This window comes from Malaya genurostris, chromosome 2 (assembly GCF_030247185.1).
Source record: "Malaya genurostris strain Urasoe2022 chromosome 2, Malgen_1.1, whole genome shotgun sequence".
In the NCBI taxonomy this organism is placed as follows: Eukaryota; Metazoa; Arthropoda; class Insecta; order Diptera; family Culicidae; genus Malaya; species Malaya genurostris.
In genome coordinates, this window is record NC_080571.1 from 19,451,663 (window position 1) to 19,474,446 (window position 22,784).

A 22,784-nucleotide genomic window follows, 5' to 3' on the forward strand; every position below is an offset into this window, starting at 1 on the left:
ACGTGTAAGTAGTTTTGACAGCTTTGATGGTTAGTGTTCGAAATTTCAAGTGTTTCCGAACGAGAGCCAATCGAATCGATCGAATCATACAAATCGAACGGAATAAAGAATGCAAAATTCGAACTCGAACGAAAGTGTAGATTCGTTCGTATCACAAATCCGTCGGATTGCAGAATCGGAGTGGTAATCGCACCACAGCAGTTGGAAGAAAAAAGAGAAAAATTGTCATTCGTCAATGAGCCTATTGAAAATTCACCAGAAATTGTTTTATTTTTATTTGAATGACTTTTGTGTTTTCAGGTAATGGAATGATAGATTTTTCCAAAAGACTTGTGTATGTTGGCAAAAACAAAAGACAGATACTAAAACAAAATAATTACAGAATACTTATATGGAATAATCTATATTTAGCGATTTGTTTGAAACTCAATCTCTAAATGGTGACACTTCAATGGCAAATTTCTGTGCACCTAGTATGGAAATGCATTTTCAAGCCCCTAACTCGCAAAAGTCATTTTCAACATAAACGGAAAAAACTTGGCATTTTGCTGCATCTCCGAACGCAATCTGTCGTTTCTTTTTGACGTAATGATCAATTGCGTTGAAACCAAATACCAATTGTATTTGTTGAAACTACCGGCTGTGAACGTATTATACAACGTGTCTAATTTTATCAGTGTAGATTATGTGAAAGAGATTCAATTCAATTTTCGAATTAATATTTCAAATGTTCAACAAGTTACACGAAAAAAGATAAAAGCGATTTATTTAAGCTTATATGAATGTAATCAACACAAATTCAACAAAATCCAAAAGTGAAATATAGCATTTTCGAAGTTCAAATTATATTCCCAAAATAAAAAAAAAACAAACCGCACCTCATTTAGGTACAACCGTTCACGACTTACGTTTGTGTTGTATCTGTAAGAAAGAATTCAAGGTGAAAATTTCTCTTAAAATTTCTAATTTACCCTAAGATACAATATGACACGAATAGCCTTACTACCAGACACTCACCGAACGCTTCATTTCTTGGCACACGTGCTTGACTGGTACCTCATGAAACTTCTTCTTGCAATACTGGCAAATGAACTGAGTATCGTGAATCTTTCGATGCACTTCCAAATGGTCCTGGGTTCGAAACGTTTTCTTACAGACATCACATACCAGCAAATTGTCAATGTTGAATGCCGAGTGTAGGATCTCGATACTGAGCTTCTCGCTGCGCTTGTGTCCGTTCGATGAACGTTTCTTCTTTGTTTCTGACCGACAACTCTTCGAGACAACATTCGACCTGTCCGCATCGTTGCTAGCGACAGCTCCGAACTTTCCGGGTGATTGCAGTGAAGAATCTCTATTTGACTTTCGATCGTCAGTACCAAACGAATCGAAAGATCGTTTCAACAGACTTACGTTTTCGTTTCTGTTTGGTCTACGTGCGGGTTTACTCCGGTTGACATTTCTGAACATGACCGCATCGGCACAGCTTTGGCGATGCAACATCAGCGAATGTGGTGACATGAATATTTTGCAACAAAATGGACACTGAATCGACTCGGTGTTTCCGGGAAGCTTCGGTTTGGGAACTTCCTCAAATTCGCTATGAACGGAAGTCTCAACGACGTCATCATCGGAACTGTCCAGAATTTCGATTGATTCCATCGGTTGACCATGAACTCGTTTGTCTTTCGGAATCGTCTGCACACGATAGTGGGTAATGCGCTGTCTCATCGTGTCCGATCTGCAATTGGATGCAGACTGCCTATTCACGTTTTTCTGAACCAAGCGCAGCTGCGGTTGCTTACGAATGTTTCCGTTGGCATCTAAAACAGTGGATTCGGGTGTTAGATGATGTCCACTGAAAATATTATTTGTTTATTTTGAGATTTAACAAAAGTTTGTGTAACCTGCCCTCACGCGATTTGAAGACGACAAGAAAATCAATTTGCATATTGATGATGTACGAAATCAAATTGCATCACAAGAAAATATTAGGCAAAATTCATAACCTTCAAACTTTCAAATAAAAGATATTATTCAACTTTTTCCACGTTCGTTTTATTCATTTTCAATAGCATATCCAAATGTACGAACCCTTCTCTTAACACTACTCATAAGGTCCGATTTCACTTTCTAAGAATACTTCCGAATGATGCACTTCTGCCTGCTTCATGATGCACTTCTCAATTGGCCGTAATTCGGGGAATTGAAATCTTTCGGTTCGATGTTGACCTCATTAGCTTTGTACCATACCAACACACTTTTGGGGTAATGGCACGAGGCTAAATGCGGCCAGAACAGCGTGGGACTATTATGTGACGTCAAAAATAGAAGTGGAAGTATTCCTTTATACCTACATGTTAATCGTCCCGGTTTTCACGCTTTCCACATTAGCAAATTGCTTGTCGATTCCATGTTGCTTTCTAACGTCTTCTGGGACATCAAACTTATGATGAGCAGTGAAAAACAGAAGTCCCGGAAACTGCCGCAAGTCTGCTCCCGCGTACGTCTCGTCATTCATAATTAAATAATGCGGTCTTTTCGACATCTGGGTGTAGAGCTTTACCTTGCACATGCTTTTCGCACCATATTCTGCTGTAATGTCAACCTTTAAGACTAAATCTTCCACACACCCCAGACCACACGCACATAACAAAAACTCGTAAAAGCACCCTTCCACGAAAACCTAGAAACCTACATAAAATAAAAACATCCCCTACATGAAGCCAACTAAAATGTCAGCACTTGCACTTTCCGGTGACCCAGCGAAAAACGCCGTGATCGAAAAATTCGACTACAGAAACAAGGAACCATCAAGTTTCAAATTGTTATGTCATCGAAAACAGATCACAAAACAAAACAGCCTGTGTCACTTCCCTCTTCTACACGTACCTCATGCCCCACCGTCGAACACAATCGATACCGGTTAGCACGACCTAGAATGACAGTAACTCAGCAATACACACACAATAATTCAAACCGACACTCACGAGAATAACCCAACATGCTATCGCCCTCTTCTCCCGCTCACGCTCTTCAAGAAGCTCACTATTCAACTCCCAAACGACTTTACTTTCTCTCTAACCCACAAAATATACAATGGCCGACACGACACGAGTCCCATTGGTTAAGCCCGATTTACATTGCGCGTTCTAACTCCTCCTTCCGGATCTACTCAGAGATCCTAACTGTTAGAACTAATTAGCTAGGCTAGGAGAGGATAGACTAAATAAGTGAATGAATCTCTGATAATAAATGGATTCGGTGAATTACCGACTAAAAAGAGGGTTTAAAATGTTTTCACTGCCGTTCATAGCGATGCGGCACCTTTTGAACTTTGTACGTGTGTAGTTCTTTACCACAGATAACAGATATACAGGCTCACGTATCAACTGTGTGTAAAATTTGCTCAATCAGCGTGGCGAACACTTGCAGATGTCACCACGATTGACACGAAGTACCACCACGATTTGGGTGCCGCTTTCACATGAGTCACAATTTTGGGTGCAACATTCACTTAACGCTAGATTTTTGTTTTGCTGTTGGTTAAAATGGCAAGTTTCTAACAGATCGGCTGAAAAGTTCGTATCGTTTCTATGAGGGGGCGCCACTAGAATTAAATCCATACCATTTTCAGTTGGTACCAACCTTCAAAAGATACGTGTATAAATTTGACAGCTGTCTGATTATTAGTTTGTGAGATATTGCATTTTGAGTGAAGCTACTTTTGTTATTGTGAAAAAAATGGAAAAAAAGGAATTTCGTGTGTTGATGAAACACTACTTTTTGATGAAAAAAAGTGCCGCCGATGCCAAAAAATGGCTTGATGAGTGTTATCCAGACTCTGCACCGGGCGGAGCAACAATTCGTAAGTGGTTTGCCAAATTTCGTACTGGTCATATGAGCACCGAAGACGATGAACGCAGTGGACGTCCAAAAGAGGCTGTTACCGATGAAAACGTGAAAAAAATCTACAAAATGATTTTCAATGACCGTAAAGTGAAGTTGATCGAGATAGCTGACACCCTAAAGATGTCAAAGGAACGTGTTGGACATATTATTCACGAATATTTGGATATGAGAAAGCTTTGTGCAAAATGGGTGCCGCGTGAGCTCACAATCGATCAAAAACAACAACGAATTGATGATTATGAGCAGTGTTTGGAGCTGTTATATCGAAATAAAACCGATTTTTATCGTCGATATATAACAATGGACGAAACATGGTTCCATCACTTCACTCCGAAGTCCAATCGACAGTCAGCTGAGTGGACTGCACGCGATGAACCGAACCCAAAGCGTGGAAAGACTCAACAATCGGCCGGTAAGGTTATGGCGTCTGTATTTTGGGATTCGCATGGTATAATTTTCATCGACTACCTTGAAAAGGGAAAAACCATCAACAGTGACTATTATATAGCGTTATTAGAGCGCACTATGGTTTGAAACGGGAAATTAGCGTGACAAAAATATTTTCACTATTAAATATTAGTTTTTTTGTAGTTGGTGTCTTCACAAAAGTTGTTTGTTATCAAATGGCGCTCCTTTTGATATAAAATATTACTAGGGTGGTCCTTATTTAGATTGAAATATGAAATCTAACTTTCTTAATTGAGCTCAAAAATGATTTTATTGTACAATAAAGATGTAGGAAATTTTATTTTGAGCAACTTTGCTGAAAAAAGCACCTCTCTAGCTTTTCATTTGACCGAGTTACATCAATTGTCCCGGGTAAGAGAAGGGTGGATCCCGAAAAATCGATTTTTTTGTTCAAACTTTTTTGTGAAACGTTCTATGGAAAAGTTGTCTTCAGAAGAGTTGTTGAAATAAATATTGCGCATAATTTTGTTGAGTGAAGCTTTTTCATATGAGCTACCAGTAAAAAGTTATGATTGTTTTTTCATCAAAAACTAGCCAACCTTCAAATAACAAAATTCATTAGATGCCAGATCGATAAAAATGTATCCTATGCGGCTACTGAAAGTTCATAATATAAGTAAACATTTAAGAGAAAATTGGGAGGGTGGTTTTCTTTTAACTCATTTAAATTAGTCTTAAAAATACCTTGAAAAAACTCAAAAACATTGCATAACTCTTAAACGCCTTAACGTATCAACATACTTCCTTCAGCAAAATAATAGTATCAAGTTAGCCCTACAATTGTTCCATACATTGTTCATTCGAGAAATGAGACACACAAAAACTACAGCCGAAAATAGATTTTTTGCTGAACAATTTAAATAATTTATTACCAAAATAACTGATTCAGTTGAGCTTAAGCAACAGCGACAGCGGTTATTCCGAAGTAGAGGCCATGATAAATATATCAACAGAAATTTTCATTATCTTGACAACCAAAGCTCAAACAAGCTGGTGCTTGTTAGTGAAACGCAAATATTTTTATCCAAATCGTACCGAGACGCCTTTTTTCTCATCCACTTGTGTACCGAATAGCCTGTGACAACCGGAAAACGACGCACAATGAGTTTTGGTTAGAATAAATACAATCTACTCATTTTAACAAACTAATGATTTACTTGGGTTTCAGGAAGTGCTTTGTCTTACAAAAAGTTACCGAAATTATGATTGCTGGTAGAAGTAATAAGGACATTTTACAGTATATCATTCAAGAATTGCGTATGAAAACCCCCACCTGGCGTGTTAGCAAACTAAACAAGACCGTGAAGGAAAGGAATACAAATATAAAAACTGCGTTTAGAGAAATTTTGGGCCTACGTATCGGTGAGCCATTGTCATCAGGAGATAATTCCAACGACGGAAACACGGCCCGGAAATTTTTCGTGAAGTGGAAAGAAACAGCAGATATAACAGGCCTTGATGAAACACTGTTGGAAGGATTTCACGTTATTCTCAGTTTAATCAATAGCCGATAAGATAAACGTCGACGAATTCCAAAGTTACACTGAGAAAATACGAGCGTTGTATGTATCGTTGTATGGCTGGTATCCAATATCACCAACTGCTCATAAATTGTTGATACATGGAGCCACGATAATTAGACACGCAATTTTACCTATTGGTATGCTTAGTGAAGAAGCTCAGGAGACTCGAAATAAAAGTGTCCGGAACTTCAGAAAGCACCATGCTAAAAAATTCAGCAGAATCGCGAACATTGAAGATGTTTTTAAAAGGCTGCTGTTATCTTCAGACCCTATCTTGGCATTGTCGAACAAACAAAATAGGAGAAGTTCAGAAGACTTACCCGAACAAGCAAAATGTTTAGTTTTAGATAATAATTAGAATAATTCATGGCTTAATTTATTCAATACATACCAAACCGTAATCAACTGTTGTCTTATGTTTTATTTTGAATGTTAACGATACGATCATTACGATAACGGAATCAAAATCAATTGAATCAGTTATTTTGGTAATAAATTAATTAAAATTGTTCAGCAAAAAAACTATTTTCGGCTGTAGTTTTTGTGTGTCTCATTTCTCGAATGAACAATGTATGGAACACTTGTAGGGCTAATTTGATACTATTATTTTGCTGAAGGAAGTATGTTGATACGTTAAGGCGTTTAAGAGTTATGCAATGTTTTTGAGTTTTTTCAAGGTATTTTTAAGACTAATTTAAATGAGTTAAAAGAAAAACACCCTCCCAATTTTCTCTTAAATGTTTACTTATATTATGAACTTTCAGTAGCCGCATAGGATACATTTTTATCGATCTGGCATCTAATGAATTTTGTTATTTGAAGGTTGGCTAGTTTTTGATGAAAAAACAATCATAACTTTTTACTGGTAGCTCATATGAAAAAGCTTCACTCAACAAAATTATGCGCAATATTTATTTCAACAACTCTTCTGAAGACAACTTTTCCATAGAACGTTTCACAAAAAAGTTTGAACAAAAAAATCGATTTTTCGGGATCCACCCTTCTCTTACCCGGGACAATTGATGTAACTCGGTCAAATGAAAAGCTAGAGAGGTGCTTTTTTCAGCAAAGTTGCTCAAAATAAAATTTCCTACAACTTTATTGTACAATAAAGTCATTTTTGAGCTCAATTAAGAAAGTTAGATTTCAGATTTCAATCTAAATAAGAACCACCCTAGTAATATTTTATATCAAAAGGAGCGCCATTTGATAACAAACAACTTTTGTGAAGACACCAACTACAAAAAACTAATATTTAATAGTGAAAATATTTTTGTCACGCTAATTTCTCGTTTCAAACCATAGTGGAGCGTTTGAAGGACGAAGGACGAAAGGACGAAAAAAACGGCCTCATTTGAAGAAGAAAAAAGTTTTGTTTCATCAAGACAATGCACCGTGTCACAAGTCGATGTAAACCATGCTGAAATTGAGGCAAAGGACAAATCGTACTACAAAAATGGTATCGAAAAGTTGGAAGATCGCTATAATCGCTGTATCGCCTCTGATGGCAATTATGTTGAATAATAAAAACAAATTTTGGCAAAAAAATGTGTGTTTCTATTAAACGATACGAACTTTTCAGCCGAACTGTTATTGTTTCATTCGGATCGAATTTTCGTGTGACATGGAAATAAATTTGTCTCTAACACTTAGGGAAATCGTGTGATAAGTGTTAAAATTGTTATAGTTCGAATATTTATGTAACAGGCAGGAGGATTTTGCTATCGTTCCGGAACGTATTGGAACGTTTTAAAAGATAACGGCGAATAGTCGAATAGGAGGCAGTAGTGTATAGCAAATTTGAAATTAACACAGGATTTTGCAAATTTTTGTTCGAGTCTGTTATCTGTTATCTGTGTCTTTACGTTTTTTCGCGTCTTGCAACTTTACTCAACTGCAGTTTTTTGCCACATCTCTCGTTAAACAGTTTGGATTTCTCTTGAAAGTTAACCTTATCAGTTTGTGATCCTTTGGCTACTTTTTTCTTCCAATCAACTGTTTTACGTTTGATGTACCGATTTAAAACGTATTGTAGATTGTACAATTTCCAGCTTCCCACCGATAAGAGAGGCCCGGGTGTTCAAAGTACGTTCGTAAAAGTATTTCACCCCGTTGCAGTTTTTCCGTCGCTTACACAATGTAAACATTACACATTTAACTATTTTCACTCCGAATTTTAATTTAATATACCCAATAAAAAGCTAAAGACTGTCCCAGAAAGTATGAACGCAACCAAAAACCGCTGCCATTTCGCAATGGTTCAGAATCTGTCAATTTCTATGGCTGCGTCCTGTTGTTTACACTCTTCTCTAACCACTTGTGCAGTTGTTTATTCGTTTTCATTAGTTTGTTTCGAAATGCGTGGACTTTCAGCAGAACAACGTCGAAAAATTGTGTACAAATGGTGCACAGAACGCGGACTGTCACTAAGCAAAAATGGAAGGAGTAAGTGAAAAAGGCGTGCGAAATGCAATCAGGAAGTTCGGTGAGGATAACACATTTGAGGATAAACCGAAAACGGAAAAAAGGTCCTGCTAACCCTCAGTTGGATAAACGTATACTGAAGGCGTTCGAGCAAAAGAAGAGGTTTCAGTTCGGGATGTGGCCAAGAAAGTGGGCACTTCGAAGTCAAATGTTCTTCGTGCTAAAAAACGTTTGAATCTTCGAACCAATAAGAAGCAGAAACAACCAAAACTTGGTCCGAAACAAGAAGCATCGATCAGACCGAGGGTTCGAAAGCTGTACAATACGATTCTTGCTGGAAATTTGAACTGCATAATCATTGACGACGAAACCTACGTGAAACTCGATTACAAATCCTTACCGGGACCACAATATTATACGGTGCGAGAAGGGCAAGTGTTAAACCAGTCCGAGACATCGATTGAAGTCGAAAAATTAAGCTATGGTTTTTCAAGCAATTTGTAGCTGCGGTAAGATTTCGAAACCCTTCATCCCCACTGCTTCAATGAACAGCGAAATATACATCAAGGAAAGTTTACAAAAACGACTTCTACCCATGATTCGAAGCCACAAGGATCCTGTTGTTTTCTGGCCAGATCTTGCTTCTTGCCACTACTCGAAATCAACGGTAGAATGGTATACTACCAAAAATGTCACTTTCGTCCCAAAAGACATGAATCCACCAAATTGCCCACAACTTCGACCAATTGAGGAATTTTGGGCATTAACGAAGGCACATCTTAGGAAACATGTCTCGGCAGCCGAAACCATTCAACAGTTCGAAAAAGATTGGAAAAAAGTGTCAAAACTTGTCGCCAAGAAGTCTGTACGGAAATTAATGAGGAACGTTCGCAAGAAGGTACGCCAGCTAGTCTACAATGGCTAAGTAGCAAATGTTGAGAATAATATTCTGTTGTTGTAGTCTAATGTTATCAGTATATCGAATAAAATTTGAATATCTAACACTTGTGAATTATTTACAGCGAAATCAAAGTGCGTCCATACTTTCTGGGACAGTCTTTACTGCCATTTTAAAGGGATGCAATTTAGCGTACATCGTTTAGCTAAGTGATGCGGCCTCCCGAGACAGAAACAAAAAAATAGTACCTCTACCCGTGAAAGTTTGCGAATCATGTAAAAGAGAAAAGAATTAGAATTGCCCAGTCTGCAAACATCGACCACGCGCGGTAACGGTGAGCAATTTGGCCCAGCGCAGTGATTTCTGCGTAGAAAGTCGAACTAGTTATCAAATTCCGGATGCTGCAAACAATGTCTCTGTAAGAGACCAGATTCCTGCAGAAACAGTTGAATATCTTCTCCAATTGTTTGTATTTCATTCAATTCATGTGGTATCCATTTTTCACAATTTAGACTTCTTGCTTGCAATTCGGCGTCTTTAAACTTTTTGATGGTCTTCCGCGCTCTTTATCTCACATCAAAATCATTTGAATCGTTCAAACCATCAACGCGACTCTGTAGTACTTATCTTGAAATGAAAATTAAATGTTCAAGCTTTTCACAAATCATCACATTCTGGTATAAAATCCGACATTCTAAACACAATTTTTTGTTTGCTCAATGGAATGATGTATATTAAACATGTCATACCAACCAAACGATCAGAAATTAACACGAAATATTCATTATCGACACAGTTATATCTTGTACACTAAGGTCTCTTTTTACACGGGGGTTACGTACCGTTTTTAAAAAATTCGTGTAAAAGAAAACCGTTCAAAAAAAACCGCGTGGAAAATTTGACGTAATAATTCCAAAAACCGTAGATTTGATTATTTGTTTGTTATGTTTTGGATAAAATGTAACTTTTGATCATTTGAAGGGGAAAAAAGCTTATTTTTTAACTCCCAAATTTATACAAGGTGCACATAACTGTGAAAATGTAACTGTTGTTTCACAATAAAAACGGAAATCTAAAAAACAGCCAGAGGTTACGAGAAGGGGCCAGTCATACTTGATAAAACACATTGGATGATAAATTAAAATTAGAACACTTAGAAAACGCGTTGTACGACAAGCCAATTAATCTAAATGGCTCATGCCTTCTGTATAATGCATTCAGTTTTCAAAAAACCGATAATACTATCAAATTAGAACGATTGACCAAAGAAGTGCTAGTAATACCACCAATAAACACTTTCACTACAAATCAAGCTTGAGAATCGGTTCTTTTTAATTCCGAAGGTGCGATGTGTAGTAAACACTAACGATCTTAACAGTCATTTTCAACTAAACTGAGTGGGAAGACATGGGTATTGGATGAAGATCTATGCACGCAGAGACAGAATTAAAGGAGAAGAATTCATAGAGATGACTATAAATCAAATTAGAAAAGGTACCGCTCGTATATTTTTTTTACGAAAAACAGTACATTTGGCGTAAAAATCAAGGAAATAAAGTACATCGACTTTGAAAATACAGTACATTTAACAGTACGCTTTTTTTCTAAAAATAGTGAATAAAAATCAAAAGCAAATAAATTTGATCAGCATCTTACGAGGAAAACAGATTGAAAAAATGACATGCGAATACAACTATGTAATGAAAACCGCGAAAAAGCCACCGCAGAGATGGGACTCGAACCCGTAGAAATCCAAATACGGGTAAATCGTTTTGCCTATTAAACTATCCTGCATGTGAGATACACATACAAACAGCCTAACAGAACATAAGAACCGAGCATGTTCAGCTGTGCTCGGGCCCTACGACGTTCATTTATAGTCATTTCTCAATAACAATCCCTCCGCAAGGTGTTTCAGCCCTCAATTAGTCCGTTTTTTTGTATGTTTCACATGCAGGATAGCTTAATTGGCAAAACGATTTAGGAGGATAGGAACTATTTTCGGGTTCGAGTACCGTATCTGCGGTAGCATTTTCGCGGTTTTCATCACACAGTTGTATTCGCATATCATGTAAAACTTACTCAATACGGCTCTACGTCTCAACAAGACTAAACAAATCGTTCAAAGCAAGTTCATAAACTCAATTATTTTTTATTTCCTTTTTAGGGCATTTTAAAATTCGTCAAAAACTGAAAAATGTGCGAAAGTAATAATAACATTTTTTGAGAAGCGGATGTTTTTGATAATGATTTTGATTTAGGGTATATTTTCTTTTTGGTTGACATTTTTCTTTTTTTTTTAATCATCAAAGTTTCGCTTGATTGTTGTGACGCACTCTGAACAAGAATTATTAATGAAAAAATTTGTGTGTATTGTTGTTGTGTTCTCATTCACATTCGCTACGAGTTGTTACTGTTCTTGTACAGCCAGTGTGAAAAATACAGTACAATTCAGTGTAAAAGTACAGTGCAAATTAAAATACAGTAGATTTGGGGGTAAAAACAGTACACAGTATTTGAGTCGAAAATACAGTACGGATACGAGCGTTAACTATGTGTCATGCTGAAGCAACTCATTTAATCGGCGTAAATCGTAATACTACTAGAGCTATATCATTCAAATGGGTATGAAATACTGTACTGCTCGATATGATGAAGAGTTGAAGTAAATTTGACTAGTTCTTCAACGCTCCGAAATTCTCGATGATATCAATGACGATACTGACATCATACACCACAACTGAGCGGAAGAGACGTTGTCGTGTAATTTACGACAGGGGTTCAAGATCTGAAGACTGATTAATCATTTTGTGGAACGACAGTCAATACTCCCGTGAATTGTTGTATGAATGATTTTAGTTAACTTTCAAACTTTAAATTAACTCTCATAATCGTTTTCTTGCAGACAACCTGTTCCCTTTTTTAAAATTTTTCTCAAAAAAACAAATGACAGTTCTTTTTAAACTCTGATCAGAAACCGTGTTAATTGCGAAAACCGTGTAAATAAAAATCGTGTTAATTCTGGAATCCGTGTAAAAAAAGCCGTGTATAAAAAAACCGTGCGAAAAAAAAAACGTGTAAAAAGAGACCTTAGTGTATAACTGTCCTTTATAAAGGAAATTCCATAGTATATGGGACAGTTATGCGTAGAACGGCAATATACCTGACAGGAACAAAAGAAATAAGAAAATTATTCAGAACAATCTTGGCGGAGGAAAAAGGAAGGAACTATTATTAGAAGTTCGGTATATAGAACGTTCTGCGCTTGGCTTCACAAGGTGCAACGTAGTACGACATAATTAGCTCCAAACATGAATATTCAATTTCGCAGGAGAATAATAGGATGATACATAAAATAGGGAAAAGCGGAAATCGAGCTACTATTTTTATCAGAACTGTTAGGCATCCAACGATGTAGCAACAGAACCGATAGTGCTAGGGAAGGTGCATCACTTTAGCTCATTGGTGACCGACAATACCGTTAGTAAAATACACAGGGGAATTTAGAACTTAAATGGATCTTTTACAAACCGTTTATTGAACGCGCGACTTGACTATTCAGATTTACGTATGAATTGTATATCTATTAGTAATGAAAACTTGCGTAAAATTGATCGTCCGGTTAAAAATTACAAAAAAAATGCATGTACCGAAACATCGGTTATTTACCGGTTATTACCGAAAGTTTTCGTCAAAAAATACCGAACTACGGAATCAAATCTTAGTGAAAGCTGTAGTGCTCAAAAATTTAAGCACTTAGAAAACCCTATAAATAATGTGATCTAAATCGGACCAAATGTGTGGGTCCATATGACTTACAATTGAATGATTTTTTTTCAAGATCACACCATATCTCGACGTTTAATGCAATTCTAAGACATCTGGTGTTAATTAAAATTTTCGATTCCAGAATTTTTTTTTGAGTGTCCCAGAGTCGATTTAAAAATGTTTTCAATATGTCACCAATTGATTTTTCAAGATCGAAAATTTTCAAATTTTGACCACCGCACAGTGGTCCAAAACTGGAAAAAGACGGTCAAAAGACTGTACTGACTTTCTTTGATTTTTAAGAGCTAACGTGTCTTCGAAGAAGTTTTCCAAGATTATATTACGCTTCTATTGAAAGTGACACCTTAATTTTTGTTAAGGGGGTAGTACCAATTTCGAATAAAAATAATTTTTGTTCACATAAAAATTTTTGTTTTCTATCTCATTTTGAAGAAAAAAAACATTTGAAATATTTTTGCTGAAGATATAAATAAAATTATTTTTTGCGATATATTCACTTTATTTTAAAAACAGTTTTTTTTATTTTAATTTATCTACGTAGAATCTCCCTCTATTACCTCTAGTATCTACTAAAAAGTGCGCGTAAAGACGCAAAAACAAGCAAGCTTATGCTTGCACGCGCAATTTAAGCAAATTGTTGTAATTTTTGTTTTGTTTACTTTTTGACAATTAACAATATTAGAAAAAATCTAAGTGAAACTTGATGCAATTTTTTAGGCCTTTTCAAAGTAAGTTTTAAATATTGAAAATCCAAAAAATTATCAAAAGTTCAACACATATAAAAAACTGGAAAAATTGTTTTCCAAACAATATATGAAAAAGTATTGTAAACATACAAAGCTTTACGAAGAGATTTCATTTTTAAACGTGTAAATAAACTGAGTTATTGCAAAGCAACACGTTTTTTAAGATGATATGTTGGTCGTGCGACGCTCACAGTGAGATGTGCGAAACAGCTCATACCGGTGAGGAGTTCCGAACCGATCAGCTCACTAAAGGGAATCGATTCAATGTATCAGCTCATCAGCTCATTTAGATTGAACTGAAGGTTTGTTTTGAGCGCCGTTTTTTTTTGCGCAGTTTTTTTTAGTCCGTTTTTCTTTCATATGCATGATCGAAATCATTGATGCACAAAGAGCAACGCTATGCGAACTAACTTGTCTGCGAATTATTATTATGTCACATTTGAGAATATCTACAAAAGTGGCATCCCTGAATGTACCTTAGCCTACTGAGTGAGAGGTAAGATTTCTTAGTTACAATGGCTCATTCAATCTGTTAAAGAAAGATAGATGAACATTTTGAAGAACTGACAAGAGCTCATGCACACATTTCTTCTCATTTATAACTCTCTCTTCAAGAGCCGAAGATCCGTTCAGCTCGTAGCATGTTTCCACCTTACCAGCAGGGATGCCAGGTCATTTTTTCAAAAATCTGTGATCAAGCCAAAAACCTGTCTGTGCCAAATCTGTGCACGTTTCCCCGTTTTCATAATAGCTGATCGGAATCATTTTGGTAAGCAAAAAAAAGGTCTCACTATTTTCTACCACTCTGTAATTTTTTATGCTAAACTGTGATCAATTTTAAAAATCTGTGATCGATTTCAGAATCTGTGTAAATTTGTGACCATTCTCAGAAATCTGTAAAAATCTGTGCCATTTTTGAAATCTGTGCAAAAGGTTGAAAATCTGTGAAACACAGATTAATCTTTGAACCTGACATCCCTGCTTACCAGTGCGGTGAACTGGTGAGCTGCGGTTCTTTCAAAAAGAGCTGTGAGCTATCAGCTCACTTTAAAGATTCGATTCACTGGAATAGCTGAGGAGCGAATTGCCCATCTCTACGCTCACGCAGACGCGTGACGCACCTCGTTTCTTAACCATTCATGGTTTCAGCATGGCCATAGTGAAAATGAATCACACGAATAGTACTCAGGATATTCTCATTAGAAAATAAATTGGATTAGGAATATATTTTCCTATAAGTATTGCAAAAGTTTGATGCATTAAGTTGCATATTTCGCTTCGGTACTAGGTTTCCTAGGTAAAAATAGGTAAAATGATGTATAACTTTTCCAGAAAAAAATAAACCTATGCATTACCTTCTACAAAATTATGGGATTTTATATTTTATTTTCTACAACTATTCCAAACAAAGTAAGGATTAAAAAATAACTTGAAACAAGTTATGATTAGAAAACTAGTTTTAAGGGAGTTGTCATAATTCAATAACTAAAACTAACTTCGAAAAGGCCTAAAAAAAGTTCCATCGAGTTCCACTTAGATTTTTTTTAAAGTATTGGGCATATCTTTTCCTATAAATTTTGTAAAAATCAGCTGCATAAAGTTGCATATTTCGCTTCGATGTAAGGTTTTATAGGTAAAAAAAGGTAAAATGTTGTATAACTTTGCAACAAATCTATGCACTACCTTCAACAAAAATATGGGATTTTTTATTTTCTTCAATTATTCCAAAGAAAGTATGCATAAAAAATAACTCGAAACAAGTTATAAATAAAAAACTGATTTTAAGGGGGTTGCCATAAAAACGCTTTGTATATCCGAAACGGTGCGACCTAGACTTTTGGTATATTTGACAAAGTAAACTATTTTCAATAGTTCTAAAACTTTGTAGAAGAAAAAAAATATCTATCTCTTCAGAAAAAAAAGTTATGGTTATATTTTTTGTCAAAGTAGGCCATGAACAATTAGGGATAGAATCAAATTACGCGGTATATATTTGTAAATAATTTCTAAAAAGAAACTATATGCATTAACAGAACGGTTTGGCAGCTACTGATTTAAGTCCACGTTTTTATTGATTCGAACCACTGTGCGCCGGGCGACAGCACTTACCCATATTCAAGCTCAAATTTTGCATATACATGCTAGTACACAACGATCGTAAACTTGTGGGCACCGAACATAAACAGTATTCAGTTTCGGGCGATAGTCGTAACGGTACAATAACAAAAACGACCCCAAAGAGATACACTCGACAACACTAAGCATAGCACCAACGGCGTCGAAGATGGCGGGAATAAGAACAGAATTGCGACTTGAAAACCAACTGTCCCTAAATCCTCGCAGGATAGAGATGAGAACGCTTTTCTTCAGAACTTAAAAAAGCAATAAAGCCAGTTATTAAAATATCAGGTGTACAACTTTGCTTCCGCCGTTTTCCGAAAGATGGCTGTAGTGAGTGTGTACAGTGCCTAACGAATTGTCATCGCCGTTTCAGTGACAGTTATTCTTGTTTTCGTATTATTCACGCTCGAAAATGTCTGTTTATGTGCCCAATTCTCGCCATTTGCGGGAAGTTTGGCTTTTCTGTTACAATTCGAAAAAAATGCAACTGAAGCGCATCGAATGCTTTCAGAAACTTACGGTGATGCTGCTCTGAGTAGAAGAACGTGTCGGGAGCGGTTTCAACGTTTTTAAAATGGTGATTTCGATGTCGAAGACAAACATGATGGTGGAAGAGAAAAAACCTTCAAAGATGAATAACAATTTACTACGAGCTCTTAAAACCGGGTGAAAACATCACAGGAGATCGCTACCCAAGTAACATTTTTAATATTAATAAATACTTGTAGCTATCTTCAATGCTACATAATAAATCTTGCATTAAAACTTTAAACTCCACGAAAGCCTACTGAAAACCTCTATAAGAGCATGTTCCTGCCAAGTGGACCATTCTTCATAAGGTTTATAAAGCAAAGTGAAGAATCAGCATAAAGCTGCGTTAAAACTTCAAATTCAAGAAAATTTTGAAACCAGCTTTACGATCAACATTAAATTTATTTGGATGGAATGAATTCCGCTCTAAATAAACTGTCGTTTTGATAATATTTTTCTTGACTATATGTGTCATGTCTGCGTTGAATGCAATCAGTAAGAATTCATTGAATTTTATTTACAAGTTTGAGGCTTTAACCGAACGTAAAAACTTCATGCGCTTTTATTTTTATCGTGAATGTATGGATAAAAATAAGAATTATAACCATTCGCCTTGAAATAAATACGGTTTTTGCAAAAGTCTCCATGATTTATGAAAATTATTTTCTGTGATTCATCGTCTTTTTTGTATAAAACTATTTCGTGGCGGTAAAACTTGTGCATACGTTCTGAACATGAATTATAAAAGTCCATCATACTTCCTCGTTTTTGCATTTCGAAGTTTATTTGATGTCAATAATGGCTACGGCAAAGAACATCATAATGGCGACCATGAAATTTTCTTTCATGCAAATTACACTTAATCTAAGAAGCAATGAATCAAATAGCCCACAACAAGAGTGTCATAAATGCACTTTAGAACCCTCAAATATGCTCTGAGTGGAACTGTCATTAAATGAACACGCACACACACACACAAAACTAGATTTATGAAAGAATTTAACTGACAATAATGTTTTAAAGAAAAATTTTTAAAGCAATATTAAGAGTGTTTGCATGGTTTTATTCTAGTACAAATTGATTTATTTTTAGTCCAGTTGTTAGTCTAGGTAAAAGGTTTTATAGAAGCTTTAAAAACTATGATATTATCAAAAGTGACACTTATTATAGTTGTTATAAAACAAGTAGTGATTGAACAAGCAATTACAAAACTCCTATAAATTATAATCAAAACCATAAGGCATTCGAATTGTTACTTGGGTACCGAACGCAACTGATGCGCCTTAGTCGCGCGCTAAAAGAAAAGCGGCCACAGTATCAAGAGCGACATGGCAAAGTCATCCTCCAACACGACAATGCTCGGCCTCACGTCGCAAAAGTGGTCAAAAAGTACCTGGAAACGCTGAAATGGGAAGTCTTGCCCCACCCGCCGTATTCCCCAGATGTCGCCCCTTCTGACTTTCACCTATTCCGTTCGATGGCACACGGCCTGGCAGATCAACATATTCAATCCTTCGAAGAGTTGGAAAAATGGATAGATTAATGGATAGCGTCAAAAGAGGACTCTTTTTTTCGAGCCGGGATCCGGAAATTGCCGGAAAGATGAGAGAAAGTTGTAGCTAGCGATGGACAATACTTTGAATAATACATCTGTAAGCACTTTATCGCAATAAAGCTTTTAATTTTGGAAAAAAACCGGCGGAAGCAAAGTTGTACACCTGATAGCATGGTGCAAACATCAGGATGGGCAGAAATGAAATTTATTGTTTTTACGTCAACTTCACGATTTTATTTTACATGTTTCCGATTGTTCGATTTGAGTTCTGTTCAAATTGTTTTGTTTCTAATGTTTCGCTATTTCAAAACTTTTTTTGAAAGTCTTGATCATTTTTAGTGTTCCGTTGCATTGTACGACAGTGTTGTCGGATTGCACACTGATATGATCATTTTTTTTTTTATTTAAAAGGTATTTTTATTCAGGCCTATTTGCGTACAAGCTTTACGTGGCCGAATCAGCCGATTTTTTGAATAAAAATTTTTTGGAAGTGGATGTCGTTGTCACTCTTTTTCTAGGAGGAGAGGAGCTTCCATTTCCCTCCTGCGAGGGTTGAGGGGCACTTTGTTCGTGACTAGTCTCGTCATCCATTGCCGCATCGGTGGTTTTGTTGCTGATTTCCGTCATCTTTTCGTTTTCCTTGATGTTCGCAGTCTTGAGCTCGTTGCTAGTTGCTGTAGATGCGCCTTGTTGTACATTGGTAGCAGTTGCTGGTTGGTTTGATGGTGAAACAGGAGTACTGCGCTCACTAGTTTCCATTGTTGAACGGTTGACCTTGTCTTTGGTTGAAGATGTCCTTTTCGCAGTTTCTGTGCAAGGTTTACCGTAGTGTGCAGGTTGTTCACAAAACTGGCATGTAACCAGCTGATTTTCATAGGTAATCAGCGTTTTACACGGATGTGTCCCACCTTGACCACAAATGATGTAAGATGGAATTGCCTTACGTAGATGCATACGTACCACTCGCACGCCATTCCGGATACCGGGGAAAAAATCCGCCATACTTCCCTTTCGATGGAAAGGATTTCTCCGTACCGAGACATATTCTCCCAAACGTACTGATCGGTGACCTGCGGGGGGAGGTCATGAACGCGTACTTCTATGGCATTGTCCACCATGTGCACAGGGATTTTGTATTTAATGTTATCACACTCAACACTGTGCACCTCGTTGTTAACCGAACGGAATGCAATTGCATCGCTTTCACGTTTAAACATAATGTACACACAGTTAGACGCCTTGTTGAATTGAATCTCAGTTACATTATTAGCGTCTAGATGCATTCGTTCTTTAAGTAAGATTTCAATTTCATTTGCTGCTAGTCTAACTTTGCAGCGCTTGAAATCTATACAAATTGAATTTGGTCTTGTAGGCCAAGATTCCTGCTTTGTTAAATCGTATTTGACCATTCCGTATACTCTATTGTTCACTGTACTGCATTGTCTTTGTTTCTGTTATTTGCGACCGTAAATGATTTTCGACTGCGTCGTGTGAGATGTGAGCACGAACTGACTGATATGATCATGTTTCTCTGGTAATTGAAAAATAAGAGTTGCTAATGGAATAATATTGGGAATTGATACCATTCCAACTCAAATTGAGGATAGCCATCTTTGCCAGCATCTCCATCGTTCTCAGGGAAGGATAAAGGACTGGGAGAAATTTTATGCTTTATCTACTTTCAGGAAGAACGACGAGTCAACATTAGCTTTCATAGGTGTCGCGGAATTGGAAATTTGGGTAGATCTGAGGTCCAAGATTCGCTCTAGCAAACGATACGGCCATGGGATAAGATGGAACCAAGAATAAAAAATTTATTTTCCCCAGAAAGTGCAATAAAATGAAATATCAGAACAATCTAACTATTACTGTAAAATCAAGAATCCAATCTCCACGCCCTTTAGTTCTCTAATCTCATAAACTTGATATATAGAAGATTACACGTCTCTATACGAAAATAAATAAATTTCACATTACCAAAAACTGAGATACACACTAATTTGGAAATTTAGATATCGGCGGTATACCAAACCGGAACCATTGAAACAAGTAGTTTTATAAAAACAGTGCAACAGAATCAATATCAAAATTAATGATGCAGCGGACGAATACACTGAACTGAAAAGCAAAATTTACCGTACCAAGTTTATTCAAAGTCGCTTTGGTCATTTTTTAAAATAGTTTTCAAAAAAATGAAAAAAAAAATGATAAAAATATCGCACTAGAAAGCTAGAAATCAATTTATAAAAATAAATAAATAGTCAATAGTGAAAAGTTAACCTCTCACCATCACGAACGATAGTTCCGTTCAACAACAGTTTCAATAATTTCACTAACCGAAACAATGTTCGTTCCGAACTCACCTTTGATCGTCACGGTGACGAAGTCGTTTGGTGTACGGACTCGCGGAGGCGGAATCTTCAAAGAACCCTCGATACGTCCCGATCGTCCCTCGTTGCAGGAGGATGTTAACCTCGGAACAGTTCTCGTACTGGCCGAATCATTGAAAATCACATCGCACTGCGATAGTGATTGAAGCTTTTGCTTCCGAGGTTGCTTGCTGACAGTGTTGTTCGTCGACATTGGTGTAATAGTCGGAACTTCGATCGGTGTGGAATCTATGACGCTTAGCTGCTGCTGCAGTTCCAGTTCAACCGGTGGATCATCTGGCGGTTCTTGTTTGATAATTGGCATAGGGAAATGTTCGGATGGTGGGGTTGGCTCTGCGTCCGCATTATGCGCGATGGTTCTTTTCGGAGCTTTGATGACAATGGTAGTGGAATTTTTCGCCGGAGTACTCATACTGTGCCGTCCGGTGGACGTACTGCCTCGGATTGGCGTAAGCGTAACATTTCGATTATTGTTCGCTAACTTTTCGATTTTGTTAGCCACGGAAGGACTAACGTTTGCTAACTGATTAGACCGAAGCAGTTCGGTTATTCTGCGATATGGCATCGGATTGGTAGTAGGCTTCGTAACGGGAACCGGAGAAAACAATTTTGGCTGTTTCTGAATCGTTATGTGCTCGTAATACTTAGCTTTAAACATTTTCCCATTGCCATCAACCATATCCACACATCGAAAGCCTCGCTCCTTGTCCCGCTTAAGAATGTCCAACTGAAAAATTGATTTATTTTTGGAACGCCACATTGTCTAAGAAACTCTTCTCTCACCTTCGGAACGTTTCGCCCACTACGTATTCCATCGGACTTCAACTGAACATTCATATAACATGGACTATCCGACGATCCATACTTGATTAGTTCCTCCATCAACCGACTATTCGTTGCACCGACAGGCGTGGTACTAACTTCAGGAAACAATTTGTTCATTTCGGCGACCAGTTGCATCTCATAATCTGCCATCGATAAATTATCTGCGACGGGATACTGACTTGGCAATAGCTCTCCGTCAGCCTCCATTTCATCCTCCATTCGGAACACATCATCCAGCACTTGCTGTGGAATACCATTTTCAGAAAAGTTATCGCTCTGTTGATGAAGCGGAAGCTGATCTGCTCCTGACGAGTCAAAGCAAAACGCCGAATCTATCTCCAGATACAAATCACTTCCCGGCTCGATCACTTGGAAAGGTCCTCCGTAAGCGGGGAACGATTCACTCATTAAACCGGAATAGGTCAAGGATGATGGAACGAAAGATGACGGTTCAAGACTGTTTGATGGTGGTTCCATGGCAACAAACTGAATATCATTCTCTGCCGTATAGCTGAGAAACTGACAAGTTAGTAACGATGGTGTTTGTTGTTGAACCGGCGTTGATGCCGAGTGAAGTCGTTTGCTTCGAATCATTTCGATTTGTTCATGTCAAATGCTAAAACATAAGCATCTACACAGTCCATTAATTGAATCGATTAGGCTGAATTGTTATAAAAGTAGCGTACTTACGAAGAACTCTTGTTTCATGAAATCATCAATTCACAAGATTACAGTACATATTTTCTGTATTTTCATTGACGATGCACGATAGAGATGGGCAATTCGCTCCTGAGCTGTTCCAGTGAATCGAATCATTGAAGTGAGCTGACAGCTCACAGCTCTTTTCAAAAGAACCGCAGCTCATCAGCTCACTCATTTGCTACCCAGTTCACTGCATTATGACGAAAGGAACACGCTACGAGCTGATCGGATCTTCGGCTCTTTAAGAGATTCAATTTAGTCGACATCAATTAAAGATAAATTAATTCGCATTGCATTCATTGCATCAATGCGAATCAATGAGTCAATTCCGATCATGCATATGAAAGAAAACCGGTGCATAAGAAAAACGGCGCACAAAATGAAATTTAAGTTCAAACTAAAAGAGCTGATGAGCTGATACATCGAATCGATTCACTTTGGTGAGCTGATCGGTTCGGAGAAATGAAATTTATTGTTTTTACGTCAACTTCACGATTTTATTTTACATGTTTCCGATTGTTCGATTTGAGTTCTGTTCAAATTGTTTTGTTTCTAATGTTTCGCTATTTCAAAACTTTTTTTGAAAGTCTTGATCATTTTTAGTGTTCCGTTGCATTGTACGACAGTGTTGTCGGATTGCACACTGATATGATCATTTTTTTTTTATTTAAAAGGTATTTTTATTCAGGCCTATTTGCGTACAAGCTTTACGTGGCCGAATCAGCCGATTTTTTGAATAAAAATTTTTTGGAAGTGGATGTCGTTGTCACTCTTTTTCTAGGAGGAGAGGAGCTTCCATTTCCCTCCTGCGAGGGTTGAGGGGCACTTTGTTCGTGACTAGTCTCGTCATCCATTGCCGCATCGGTGGTTTTGTTGCTGATTTCCGTCATCTTTTCGTTT

General features: G+C 37.1%; 2 protein-coding genes across 4 annotated transcripts in view; both read right to left on the reverse strand.

Moving 5' to 3' along the window:
• Positions 1 to 22,784, reverse strand: part of LOC131427607 (mucin-2) — a 103,028-nt gene that overhangs the window by 63,360 nt on the left and 16,884 nt on the right. The gene's annotated exons all lie outside the window — the stretch shown is intronic.
• Positions 826 to 21,943, reverse strand: LOC131427605 (uncharacterized). Of its 2 annotated transcripts, XM_058590952.1 has the most exons (5): positions 21,873 to 21,943; positions 21,141 to 21,798; positions 20,331 to 21,084; positions 1,018 to 1,823; positions 826 to 921 (listed from the first exon to the last, which is right to left on the reverse strand). In XM_058590952.1, the coding sequence occupies exons 2-5, from the start codon at positions 21,774 to 21,776 to the stop codon at positions 898 to 900; spliced, it is 2,220 nt and encodes a 739-aa protein (XP_058446935.1). In that variant the 5' UTR covers positions 21,777 to 21,798; positions 21,873 to 21,943; the 3' UTR covers positions 826 to 897. The 2 variants fall into 2 exon arrangements, with proteins under 2 accessions (XP_058446935.1, XP_058446936.1); XM_058590953.1 differs by having other exon boundaries at positions 21,141 to 21,900.